This window comes from Trematomus bernacchii, unplaced genomic scaffold (genome assembly GCF_902827165.1).
Source record: "Trematomus bernacchii unplaced genomic scaffold, fTreBer1.1, whole genome shotgun sequence".
In the NCBI taxonomy this organism is placed as follows: domain Eukaryota; kingdom Metazoa; phylum Chordata; class Actinopteri; order Perciformes; family Nototheniidae; genus Trematomus; species Trematomus bernacchii.
Genome location: NW_022987869.1, coordinates 5,792,629 through 5,806,492, shown reverse-complemented (window position 1 = coordinate 5,806,492; position 13,864 = coordinate 5,792,629). Strand labels below are relative to the sequence as shown.

The window sequence follows — 13,864 nt, the reverse complement described above, 5'->3', positions numbered from 1 at the left end:
ATGTATAGAGATGTACTACCGCAAAAGTATTCTCCGTCGGGACTTCCTGCAACAACACCACGCCGTTATCGTGATTCTGATTGGCCAGAAGACATTATCAAAGATGTTTTCAAAACCGTTTCTAGTCTTCGGTATTTCCAGACAAGTGGCTACTGAAATCAATCTTACTAACTGTTGTCTGTGCAATTTACTCAGCGCGAGTTGGCGGACTTTATTTTGCTTACTTTAACATCATTTTTCATGGTGGGGCTAAGGTGGGGCTAAGCCATTTCTTGGTATGGCTGTAGCCGACCCCAGCCATACCCTGGTGCCGCCACTGCTTTGGAGAGTAACAGATTACTAAATATCTTGTTTTTAAGTCAACATTGTTCTACATAATACACTTAAGAATGACTATTTATTGTATTTATTTGCATTGCATTTGATATTGGGGTAATCTAAAAGTGACAGACCGTAATCAGTTTACGATCACTTCTATATAGTAATACTTCATATGTAATCAACAACTTCATTCTATGCATATTTTTAAGTAATCTGTTAGTTGTAACCGATTGCATTTTAAATGTAATCGTCCCAAGCGTGAAACTGGATGTTTTTTTACATATCCTTGTGAATGTATAAAGTTTGCCATTCTCCCGACCTTGTAATTTATGCTCAGTTGAGTCATTCGTTGCATGTGAAGCTATGACATGGGGAGGTCATTTCACTCACTGCTCTGAAGGGAAATCAAATGACTTCAGTTTATCCCCTCATGCATAATGGGGAAATCTACAATCCTGCCTCATAACGCCCAGTGTGCGAAATACGGGGGGGGGGGGTCCGGGGGAGCTCGACCCCCCTGATTAACACCTGAGCCCCCCTGAAAGCCTAAACAGCAACATTTGAGGGGGGTCTCAAATTATAATATTTGTCACTTGCAATGGTCACTAAAATGTTTTTAAGCTTACTATGTCCAGTATTCATAATTCAAAACATTTATTCACAAATATCTTTTATTTTGGCTGGCAAAATCATGTCCTCGCATAGAATCGAAAACAGACGGCTCTTTAACGGTCGCGTATTACAGAATACAGAATGATTTGACGGCACCCCTGAAGAGGGACCCCCCCGATTATTGACGGATATTTCGCACACTGCCTACTGTCATTCTGTGTGGGAGAATGGCTGCAGTGATGGAGTCATGGGTGTGAGGAATGCATTGGTGATGTACAGTAAGCAAAGAGGGGCTGCATGAAAGTGTTGGTGCAGATGGTAACATGCTGCTTTCCTTCTGGAAGCACAGCGTGTAGGCCCCCCCCCCACACTTACAGAAGAGAGAATGACAGCAGGCTAAAAAAATTCATTTGCATACTACCTGGATTAACAGATGGTATGTGTAACATCACAAATACATGCCAGTAGACATGTACAAGTACATGTTATTGTTCCTGTTAATCTCAGATTGTCATACATTTATTTTGTAGTGAATATCTTTCTATTCAAAGATCTCTATGCACTTTGAACCATCCCAACATATTGCGTATTCCTGGGTTATAAGCAGGGGTGCACATAACTTTCTGGTACCGTCCTGGAGTCAGTGTTTGGTACTCCAACTTCTTTTTGCGCAGTTCTCCAGTGTGCTCAGGGCAGAGACAGAGTACAATTCCGTTGTACAGACCGACGTTAACAGCAGCCCCGTCTGTGCACACGGAGACCGACTCTGTCGTCCGGTGATCTAACCGCCTTCTGGAAAAGCTTCACAAGTACGTCGGTAAGCAAATGCGCTTTGTGACGGTAGTGGTACGCATTCCAGATTTTTGCCGCGCATGCGTACCAGTTATATGCACCCCTGGTTATAAGTGATCCTAGTGATAAGTCTTACTGCTTGTCTTACCACCCTTTTAAAATGTGTACAACCCTTTCTCATCTGTAAGTAAGTATTATTTAAGAGCTGTACAGAAGTTAATCTGAAATATAGGTTGTGAAATAAAATCTAGCAGACAGTTGTCTAGCACTCGTAAGGTTTACTACACCCTCTAATTGTAGGATAATCACTTTGGTGAGAGAAGCAATGTAGTAAATAATGCATTTGGAACTATATTCATACAGGATAGTTTCACAATATAACAATTACAGCACATTAACAGATTTCCTTTCACATAACTTCAAGCCATATTGCCATAGCAGGGAAAGTGATGTCTATATTAAATAATGAATACTATATCAAACCTGTAAACATATGTGGAAGATGCAGTTAACCATTACAATTATAGACACGGCGACCTAGTTGCAGATTATTTGTCAACGCATGTAATACTAACTGGAATTTAAGTCTCACAACTGTACCACATCCAGACAGAGCATTTTATCAGTGGCTCATCTTTCAATGTTTTTACTACATTCCCTTAACCTGTTTATTAAGCCCAGAGCCTGTTTTCCAGGTCTCAGGCTCGAAAATGACATTCCCAGAACAAATGACCATAACTTCACTTCTAAAAAGGGGTAAATTAATAATCTTTTTTCTCAAAGCAATGATAAACCTGTGAGTTGGATGAAGAAGAGTCAGAATCAATATAGATTTTTTTTTTATTTTAAAGTAAATTCAGATTGAACATTGTAAAAAAGAAAATGTAAATTAGTGTCCGTCCAAAAAAAATATAAAATTACTTTTAGTGAAAACCACCCTTGAATGATGGGTTAGTAGACTAAAAGCTTTAGGAATCCAAACTATAACATAATAAGTACCCTGTATCAAGATTGATGCAAAACAAGTGAAATTTGACCTTTTTAGAGAGATTTAGGGGTTTTCGCTTCCCCTGTCGCGAGTTCGGATCGCTCAGTGATACTTATATTTCTGGAATCCGTGGAATCTCAGTTTGCTAATCGATATATTGTTTGTGCTGATACGATAAGTAATAAGGGTATTTAAGCCGTGAGTTCTGTGCCAAGTGCGATAGCATTTTTTCGCTCAGGGCTCATTCTTGTGAGACTTGTGTTTTGTTTCGGTAAAAATGGTTCGTATCGTCAGTTAGCAGAGTTTCTTCCCGTTAAGTGAGTATGGAACATTAATAGTTTCATAAATGTTAAGAAGCCCTGAGACACAGTTTCGTGAAAAAACAGGTTAATAGCGTTTCCTCTACCTAAGGGTAAATTAAAACAGCAAAACAAGAGGCTGGATTACCAACAGCTTTTATTGAAAACAAACAGGGCAGGGTCAGCTCAGGCTATGCTGCCAGCGTTGGAGGCGATCCTGGGCCAGAGGTCAGCACACTCTTTTGCCACCGGGCCTGTGATGGCTGAACCTGCAGACAGAGGAGAACAGTTAGTTTGATTCCAGCACCACATGCTTCATTAAATATATGAGACAAGTGACTGCCGAATTAGAACAGAATCAAAGGGCTGCGGGTGAGAATTAGCCTTAACGCTCCCATGTGAGCCATAGATCTTAAGTACCTTTGGTGCCAATAATGACTACTTTTTAAATTCCTGTAATAAACACACGTATATGGCGTAGACTTCAGAGACCTGGTTTTAGCAGGCAGGTTGAAGTTGTCTCATCACTGATTGAGATTAGTCAGCCACAGAGGCTGCCATCTCACCCACAGTGATGAGGGTTAGTATTCCCTTCTACGACAACTCACCCAGCCACTGAGCCGACCAAGCAAGTGCTTTTTTGAAGGGGGAATATCTATCTGTATCACCTCTATGAGAAAACATCAAACTATGTATGCAAATGTTATGGTGTAATAACTGATTCTGGTCCAAAAACTTTGAATAAAAAGTCAATCTTAATAAAACACAACTTCAAACAAAAACAGTAACATTTCAGCAGGTACTCAGCTAGAGGAGAGAATCGATGAGAAACATTTTACTGTCCGACAGGACAGAACCTGAGGGGCTATGTCATACAGTCAGCGTACATGAGACTATCCGCAATGCCTTAAGGCTGTTTTAATTACTGCATATTTAGCTTCTTGTCCTTATACATCCAAACAAACCCACCCTTCATTTCTCCTTTGTTGTTTACTATGACGCCTGCATTGTCTTCAAAGTAGAGAAACACGCCATCTTTTCGCCGATACGACTTCCGCTGCCGTATCACCACCGCAGGATGCACTGTGGACAGAGGAAATTAGGTTAGTTCAAGTTAACAAAAGTTAAAAACTCATCTTTGAAAATCGTATTTACACTTTTCTGAAAACCTACAAACATGATCACTGCATCAGTGATGAACAAGCTTCAGAAATTATTTGTTTTAATTGACTCTAGACCAGGGGTCGGCAACCTTTTTGATATGAAGTGCCCTGCAATTTGCGGGCGCGCTCCGGCAGCGCTACACCCCTTTCACCACGGAGGAAAGCAGCAGCAAGTCGACTGGAGTTGCGTTGCGTGCATGGCTTCCTTCTGCAGGTAACGGGGAGACGCGCTCTGGCAGTGGTCTCGTTCATGATCCGAAAATAAAATGTATATATTTTGCACACTTATTCCTAGTGTGCCACTGGTTACGGTGCCGCGTGCCAATGGTGGCACTCGTGCCAGGGGTTGCCGACCCCTGCTCTAGACTATACTGTTGTCCAACTATTTGAGTTAGTAATTGTGCTGCAATACAATTTTATTTTGTATTCTGGACATAAAGCTGTAAATAAGAGTCTTTGCTTTCTGACACTAGTCTCACAGAGTGCAAATCTAGCACCAACACCTTTAAATGACACAAAGCTGCTACTTTCTCTTAGCTGGCCTAAATCACATTTACAACAGCATGAGTAATCTTTTGCACTTTAAATTATACTTGCACATGTGTACCCCAAGTTTCAGTTATTAGGCATAAGCATTCCCTTAACTTCAATGCAGAGACACCCGTTTTGTAGCCTACCTGACTGAAACATTTGTAAGCTATGTACACCAAACCACAAACCTATGCATTGGTATTCACTGTCCTCCACAAGCACTCATCAAAATATGTATGGTTCCTATAAGAGTTAATGAACAGCCTCAACATTCTAACCAACACCTAAGTATCTTGCACAGACAGTGGATCCACTCACCCTTCTTCCTGAGCTCTGGCTTGCCTTTCTTCACTGTGGCCATGACCATGTCACCCACTCCTGCAGCAGGCAGACGGTTCAGACGACCCTTGATGCCCTTCACTGAGATGATGTACAGGTTCTTAGCACCTGAAGAGGGAGAACACAAACGTGAAGACGGGAACAGCATGGGAGACAGGAACTGGGAACAGTTTCTAAAGAACATTACAGTATTTTTAAAATATGACACGAATTGAGCATTTTCTCAGTTTGTCTCATCACTGATTGAGATTAGTCAGCCACAGAGGCTGCCATCTCACCCACAGTGATGAGGGTTAATATTCCCTTCTACGACAACTCACCCAGCCACTGAGCCGACCAAGCAAGTGCTTTTTTGAAGGGGCAGTGTACTAAAAGATTGGCCAAAGTAACATTGTGCCATGATAAGTACCTCATTTAAGTCAAGTGCCTGCTAATTTACCAGCTCTGAACTTGTAAAACCACTACAATATAACAAACAGAATATGTAATCTGTGCATCTGACTTTAGTTCACATCATCTGCACAAACTCATTTGAAAATGGGAGCAATGATAATAGTTCAGTAGAGGCGTACCTGTGTTGTCAGCGCAGTTGATGACCGCTCCCACTGGGAGACCCAGTGAGATGCGGAACTTGGCTCCAGAAGAACCACCACGTCCTGAAAGAAGACAGAAACACACAATTTAAATGATCGAATAAATACGTACGATAAAGGGATTTGTGATATACAGCACACAGGAAATGGAAATCTTAGAATATGAAGTTACAAATGTAAGTAATACCTCTAGACAACATGCATCAAAGAGCTGCAGGTCAGAGTCAGCCTTAGCACTCCCATATATCTTAAGTACCTTAGAGGTAACAGTTGAAGTTGTCTCATCACTGATTGAGATTAGTCAGCCACAGAGGCTGCCATCTCACCCACAGTGATGAGGGTTAGTATTCCCTTCTACGACAACTCACCCAGCCACTGAGCCGACCAAGCAAGTGCTTTTTTGAAGGGGGAATATCTATCTGTATCACCTCTATGAGAAAACACCAAACTATGTATGCAACTCTTATGGTTTAGTAAAAACTGATTCTGGTCCAAAAACTTTGAATAAAAAAGATAGAAAGACCATTTAAATCGAATAAAAACATACGATAAAGGGATTTTTGGTATACAGCACACAGGAAATGGAAATCTTAGAATATGAAGGTTCACATTTAAGTACTAACTCTAGATTAATTCAGTCAAGCGATTTTACTTCCGAAATCACATTCACAAATTGTCTGTTTACAGACGCTGGACATTTTTGATTTAGTTGACAGATGATGCTGATCACCTATTCTGACATGTGATCTTACAGCACTGATATTCATTACAAGACCTAGCTCCGAAGTTCAGTAATTCCACTACTTGTACAATTAATATAAGCTTTCTTTTTTAAAAGACATTGCTGCAATGTCAAATTCCATATATATCTCCAGCACAAAAAAAATAGTTAGGGAACATTGTGTTTTTAAATCAGCCCAGTAAGGAACTGAAAACGTGAAGGTGCATGGTTTGTCTGCGAGGATATCACCAACTACTTCAAGTGGTTTCTAAACACTACAACATGTGGGCTATGACAGTCGGCTAGCTTAAAGTAACTTCACGCAGGACTCTACACAACTCATAATTTCAGCTGTCAAACTTGAACAGGTCGATTAGCAAAATTGTTGGCATTAAACAAATAGATGAACCATTTACGTCATAAGGCCTCAGCTATCTTCCCAGCTACCAAAGCAAAACCCGTAAACTTATGACTCAAACTAGACACGAGCCACTAGCAACGTAGCAATGTATCGTCCTGTGCACAAAATAATTTGCTGCAACAGATGAAAAAGCGCTTAATGTGATTTGAGCGAAACAGTAACATGATGTACCGGCGCTGCTTTGCTAACAGAGCTAGCTTTAGCTAGCAAGGACCAAATTACACCCAACTGTGCCGATATACTGCACGGGACATCACGTTAGCGTTCATTACATGTTCTGACATTAGGTTTAAAACTATTAAACCTTCCTGAACTCAACAGAAAACAGCACATTCACATGTACTGCCTCCAGCTTTACTCGCTTCACGCGCTGACAGCAAAACATGGCTCCCACCAACTAGCTAGCGAAAATGCTATAGTTCAGAATTTGTCAATAGTTAGCCTAAATTAAAAACTAATTCCGCAGATGTGTTGTCTTGCACACTCTTTTACACACAAACAACATTTTAAAAGCTGGCGGGGAGTATAAAACACCAGATGAATGTAGATTTTACAAGGTGGGTTTCATACCTCTCTTAGACATGGCTGCTGTAGGGAAAGAGGACGAAGGAGAAAGGAATTGTGGGATATAAAGTTGAGCTAAAGTACATCCGGGTCACGGTGACGTTGCTTACGTAGCGCCGCGTAGCGCGCGCTGAAAAAATACATTGCAATAGCCTACTTCGAAAAGATAATCAAACGATTTTTAAACATAAAAATTCATTTGAAAAACGCATCGCCAGAAATCGTATGCATACACAACATATATTAATAACCTTTTGGATAGGTTTATAAAATTAGCCGTGTAATAATTCGCGTCTGAATAACATGATCTCCCCTTTAATGTTTAGAATGGAATTAATTTTCAACCTCCGTGATCTGTCTGTTTATTTTGTATACATGTTCATGTTGGAGGGGAAATTAAACTAGTATTTCATTTGCCATCAAATGCTTCTCTGTCATTGCTGATAAAGACATTATGACATGAACAATATAAATAACCTTCAATTTGAACTCTCAATGGGTTCCACTAATCAGACCTTGCCAAAGTTAAGTAAAAAAAAGTTGACTATTAAGACATATAAGTCTCACAGGACAGTGGTGCAAAAATATATAGGTGGATGTTATGGAATAGATCTATAATGCTAAAGGATCAAACGAAATCAAAATAAATGAGTTAAAATCAGCACGACCTTAATAAAAAGGCAAAAATAAACCCAGCAGTAATGTTAATCCAGAAACATAATATATAACTTATTTCATTCACATATTACTGCATATGACTACTTGTACGTTTCGATACATTTAGCCGATAAGAGGCTTTTATTTATTATGAATGATATATATTAAAAGATAAGTCTTAATATAGGAAATCAAAGTAAGAACATTAATTAAAAAGATAATTAAATAAAAACCTTTTTATTAACATAAGATGTTAAAGTAAAATTGTGCTTCTTTTACTACAACTGCTAGGTAACATAGAAATTACCAATGTCTACAAAATGCAAAGTAAATACACTAATTCTTATTTTCTTTTTCTGTTTGAGTGATTGTCTCAATATAGTCAGAAAGCTTACAGCGACCATGAAGTAACCACTAGATGGGAGCAAATTACTGTCACCATTTGGACTAACTCTCATTTCTATGAAATTACAGAAAAATGAATATTGGAAAATACTAGACAGACTCAGAGGTTCATATATACATTAAAAAAATGACACTTCTAAATTATTTATAATTATATCACAATTGTTCTTTTTTAGATTTATTTTTATTTCAGATACAATTGGCATCTTTACAAAATTATTTCTGTATGATTTTTTTTCTAATATGATCTGTAGGATCGGTACGGTATATATATCCATAATTGAATCCCCCTAAAACACATTACATTCAATGTGTGTATTGATGAAACCTGAAATATGTCACCTGCTATGAAATACAGCAGCTGTAAAAAATAAACAATCTATCTAAGAAGTGATGCATCTCTCCCTGATTGTTGAGAGAACAGAAAATAAGTTTTCCTCTTCATCTTCACTTGCTGTCAGATGACAATGATCCTTAACGCAGTGGGTGTTGGTCCAAGTTTCTTTGGAGTTGCACATCCTAGAGTGAAACATAGATGACGCATTGTATTAGGCCAACCTGGAAGTCAGCATCGCAAGGCCTCCCTCAACAAAATACAATACAGTTGATTTGGGAATATTGCAGAAAATAAGCTCTGTGGCAAACGCTCATTTATGATAGGCCTACTTAACACGTTTTATTTGGCTGTAAAATTGTAATATAATCCTAATAATAACACCAATGTGTCTTTTGAATCGTAATTGCAATCACCAATAATGATAAGTTATTGTTATGCTATGAAGGAGTTACATTATTCTTGACTGAGCATAATCACGGCTAAGCTAAAGGCGGCTAATGTTTAGCATGAGGAGGTTTAGAAGTCTAATTTAATCACTTGTTAGCAACCGCTGTTTTATGACACATAAAGGTTCAGACATTCACCAGTGGGGTATTTACTGTTGTATTTTATGTCGTAAAAACAAAATGTAAAAGTCTCTTTATTTTGTGTTAAACCCAGACCTTATGTATAACTGTGTAACCAAAAAAACGTCCCAAAAACTTCGAGACGAGGGAACCGGAAGTGGTAAATGCTAGCACATTTCCGGGTTTGGACTGATGATTGCACCACTCTATTAGCATGTGGATAAGTTAGATCTGCTCGTCTAAAACAGTACTTTTCAGATGTTTCTGTGATTATTTGGATAATATGAAATACTTCATATGGATTTTGAAAAACTTGATTCACACATTGCATTCTGACCCACACATTTCTTATAATTATTTATTGAGAGTGCTTTTTAATGTTTTGCTCATCACATAGGAACAGCTCATTGCTTTTGTCTTTGGGATGTAGTATGTGTTTTTCTGTGCATCACTACAAGGTTGTTGATTTCCTTCTAATGTGATGGTGGCCATGTAGTGGTGACATTTAGAACTAGAGAATGCAATTCCTGAAGAAATTGCTAGTGGGAATGCTTTATGCTGAAAAGCTGACGCTAAACTGCTATGCTGAAATGTAATGTGTAAGAAGAAAGTGAAGAATTTCGATTGAAATCATACATGAACACTGGGGGCTTGAATGTGTGATGAGTGAAGAAAAGAAAGTAAAAAGGCTTGGAAAAGCAGCAGAATATTTGAACTGCAAACTGTTGAACTAACTTGATGGTGAATGATCTGTCGCCATGGCAACGGCATTTGAAGAAACCCCATAATTGACGTAGAGCTGTTGAGGGCTGGACCGGTGATATACAAGCGAAGTTTGGGGGACGATCGGACCGTTTCCATTGGACTTACAGCGACATCGTGCTTCATGGCGAGTGGTCTGTCGTCATGGCAACGGCATTTGATGACACCCCATAATACGCTTAGATGCGTTGATGGCTGCATCGTTACCAAACTTGTGAAGTTTTGGGCCGTTTGAAGCATTTTCACTGAAGTTATGAGAAAACCGTGTTTCATGGTGAGCATTGTGTTGCCATGGCAACAACATTTGAAGAAATCTCAAAACTGTCTCGTAGATGTCTTCACGGCTGGACTGTTAGCACACATGTGAATTTTGAGCACTTTTTGAACATTTTCATAGGAGTTAAAGGGACATCATGTTTTATGGCGAGGGATGCGTTTCCATGGAAACGGCATATGGTGAGATTTCAGATTTGGCGTAGAGCTGTTGAGGCATGGACCGGTGATATACAAGTGAAGATTGGGGGACGATTGGACCGTGTCCATTGGACTTACAGCGACATGATCGTGTTTCATGGCGAGTGGTCTGTCGCTATGGCAACGGCATTTGATGACACCCCATAATACGCTTAGATGCGTTGATGGCTGCATCGTTACCAAACCTGTGAAGTTTTGGGCCGTTTGGAACATTGTGTCTGAGAAAGAGAGAGAGAGTGTGTGTGTGTCTGTGTGTCAGAGAGAGAGAGAGAGAGAGAGAGAGAGAGAGAGAGAGAGAGAGAGAGAGAGAGAGAGAGAGAGAGAGAGAGAGTGTGTGAGAGAGTGTGTGAGAGAGAGAGAGAGAGTGTGTGTCTGTATGTTTGTGAGAGAGAGAGAGAGAGTGTGTGTGAGAGAGAGAGAGAGAGAGAGAGAGAGACTGTGTGTGAGAGAGAGAGAGAGAGTGTGTGTGTGTCTGTGTGTTTGTGAGAGAGTGTGAGAGAGAGAGAGAGAGAGAGAGAGAGAGTGTGCGTGTGAGTATGAAATGAACAGTTAGAACTGACTGCTGTCAGTTGGAGTGATGACATCATCGTGTTCCATTACACAGGTGTTTAAAGTTGGGCTAACGAGCTCTGTAGAGATCAAAGGTTTGCATTGTTCTGAATGAGAGATAAAGCTCTTACATGTGAACGTTTTGTGGAAGAACGATAACAGATATCTGTGACATTTCAAAACGTGAAGCATGTCAAGGAAGTTGAGTATCTGAAGTGTAATTTTTGTGTACTTTCGGGTTAATAATGTGGCCTTTTTGGCAGTTTAACTAAAGGTGTGCGGCTGCTGCTGTGAGGAAATATCAGCCTGAAATTACAATGGGTTTTAATGGAGACATGTTGAATGTTTTTGTCACTTCATGCCCTCAAGAGGCATTTTGTTTAATTATTTTTTGCTTAATTATTTGTCATTTTTCAAGCTACGAGATGTTTTCCTACGTTTGTCATGAAAAAGTATGTCTCAGGAATATAGGGTTTGGGAATTATGGCAGTTTTAAAAAAAAATATGAAGGCAAATTTCAAGATTTCCTACCCTAGCTGTGACATCACGCACTCTAGTTAATGTTAAAATCTGAAGAAAACCTCTTTAACAAGGTCTGAACAATGTTTAATATCTCTAAAAGTAAGAATCAGATTTAAAAGTTGTGTTACACGAATAATGTCAGAAAGATGTGTAACATTTTAAAGTTGGAATGAGGTTTCTGAGTGAAAGTATGAATGAACAGTTAGTAGTTGAAGTCGCATGAAGATTGTTCAAGTCTGAAGATTTTCTCCATTGACTTCAATGGTTAAAAATGTGATGAATTATGGGATGTATCTCTGGAATTATGAAAGTTATGAACGATAAAAGTAATAGCCATCGATTCCCGACCGAGCTGAACGTTTTGATGTTTGAACGGAGTTTCTGCGATGTTAAATGCAGGAGGAGAAGAGGTGCAAAGTTCCGGCGGAATAATAATAATTTCGTCCGTAGAAGAACATATAGTTGCATTCCCACTAAATTATTATGTGTGCTTGCAAAGACAGTATGGGAAAGGAAATATTGTGATCATTCTTTTTTTTTTTTAAATGTTCCGATTATGTATTAAGTAGATTTGGAAATTTATCTTGCACTACTTACTTACTTAAAAAAGCAACAAAACAACCTTAATTGAGGTGATGCTGCCTGCCACATAAACGTTGGACATGCTAAGCTAATGCTACAAAAGTTGTTATGCAAAAGGGAAGATACTTCTTTGGCAACGGACATTGAAATTGCCAACATAAATATAATTTCTTGGGATGCTAGGCGTTATAGACAATGCACAGGGTTTCTGCTTATCACATGTTCTTTTAATGAAGCCTACCCAACCCAGATTTAATCTGTATCTACATTTTATGCAAAGGAGAACACCTCAATGTCAAGAGTGGGAGGTACACAGAATCATTTTAAGAGAAGTTGCTGTATAATCTGACCATAAATGTCAGAAAGTGACTGTGCCTGACTCAGGGCTATTCTCTCTGGAAGACAGAATCTCCGCAGAGATACATTACAAGGGCTACCGTGACATTTTACATTTCAGTCTTAACCAGACACCTGTCATAAAGCATACCAGTTGATAAGGGCCTTTTTGGCTAACTGTAATGTCAAAAAAAGGGAAATCAAATCCGTCGATCAACGGACAATCCAAAAGGTCATCACATATTTTTAATGTATCTGTCCATGTACAGTATACACTCTAACAATTAAAGTTATTCAGAACATATTTTTAATCAAAAGTATGTAGAGCAAAACACATTTATGTGGAATCTACATTAATCGATACATTTTAAACCACCTCTTTAGTAATGACAACCTATGCTGGTCTCTTATTAGTTTACTTTACCCTTTACCTTTACCCTGTTTTAGCACCTTTTTTATGTTTTCACAAATCAAATATGACGGAACCACTGTCATTGAAGTCCCAAGCTCTGTACCGAACAGTAGCTTCTTGTTTTATGCATCTTGTTTATCAGCTATACTTTCTGCCGTATGAGTTGCTGTGTGTGTGGTTGTTATTAAACAGGGATTCAAATGGCTGAACTGATTTTGGTCATCTGTTAAAGGTCCCATGTCATGCTTTTCTGGTCATTACCCGTCCCCTTGTGTGTTATGAAGGTTTTTCTGCATGTAAACGGTCTGCAAAGTCACAAACCCTCAAAGTACACCCTGTAGCGAGTAAAACTCTAACACAGAAAAGACCTGTCTATGCTGCCCCAGAACGCCTCGTTGGAGATTTCTTTTTCCATTGTGTTCTTCCTGGGTACAGTGACGTGCCCATACCCAAATGGACCCATTGGTCCAAATGGACCAATCCGTGGAGCTCCTCACACACACACACACACACACACACACACACACACACACACACACACACACACTCACACACACACACACACACACACACACACACACACACACACACACACACACACACACACACACACACACACACACACACACACACACACACAGGTAGGGTAGGGTAATAGTTTATAACATTTGGAACATAGGCCAACGTACACAGCATTCGGACATTCACATGGCTGTTTCTTTCAATCGTACATCCTGCAATGTAAACATACAATTCAAAACTACGTTTCATAAACACATGAATTGGTGCACAAAGTGGGACATGACTTCCACAAACACTTTTTATATTGAGTAACATTATTGAATACCTCGGGGCACAACCCGTCAAAAGGAAAAAATGGTGTCCATATTTATTGTACTGTGGTCCCATAATTTAATA

General features: G+C 39.3%; 1 protein-coding gene across 1 annotated transcript; it reads right to left on the bottom strand.

Moving 5' to 3' along the window:
- Positions 1 to 3,152: 3,152 nt before the first annotated feature.
- Positions 3,153 to 7,460, bottom strand: rpl23 (ribosomal protein L23). The gene is made up of 5 exons (XM_034113770.1): positions 7,351 to 7,460; positions 5,618 to 5,701; positions 5,025 to 5,153; positions 3,982 to 4,095; positions 3,153 to 3,281 (listed from the first exon to the last, which is right to left on the bottom strand). Exons 1-5 carry the CDS (start codon positions 7,361 to 7,363, stop codon positions 3,199 to 3,201), a joined length of 423 nt encoding a protein of 140 aa, XP_033969661.1. The 5' UTR covers positions 7,364 to 7,460; the 3' UTR covers positions 3,153 to 3,198.
- Between the last annotated feature and the right edge of the window lie 6,404 nt (positions 7,461 to 13,864).

Excerpts from the sequence above, each read along its gene's own strand:
- rpl23 (XM_034113770.1), bottom strand. Across the intron at positions 5,154-5,617 it reads CAACTGCGCTGACAACACAG|GTGCTAAGAACCTGTACATC; the intron begins GTACGCCTCTAC and ends CTCCCTCTTCAG. Across the intron at positions 3,282-3,981 it reads CAACAAAGGAGAAATGAAGG|GTTCAGCCATCACAGGCCCG; the intron begins GTGGGTTTGTTT and ends CTCTGTCTGCAG.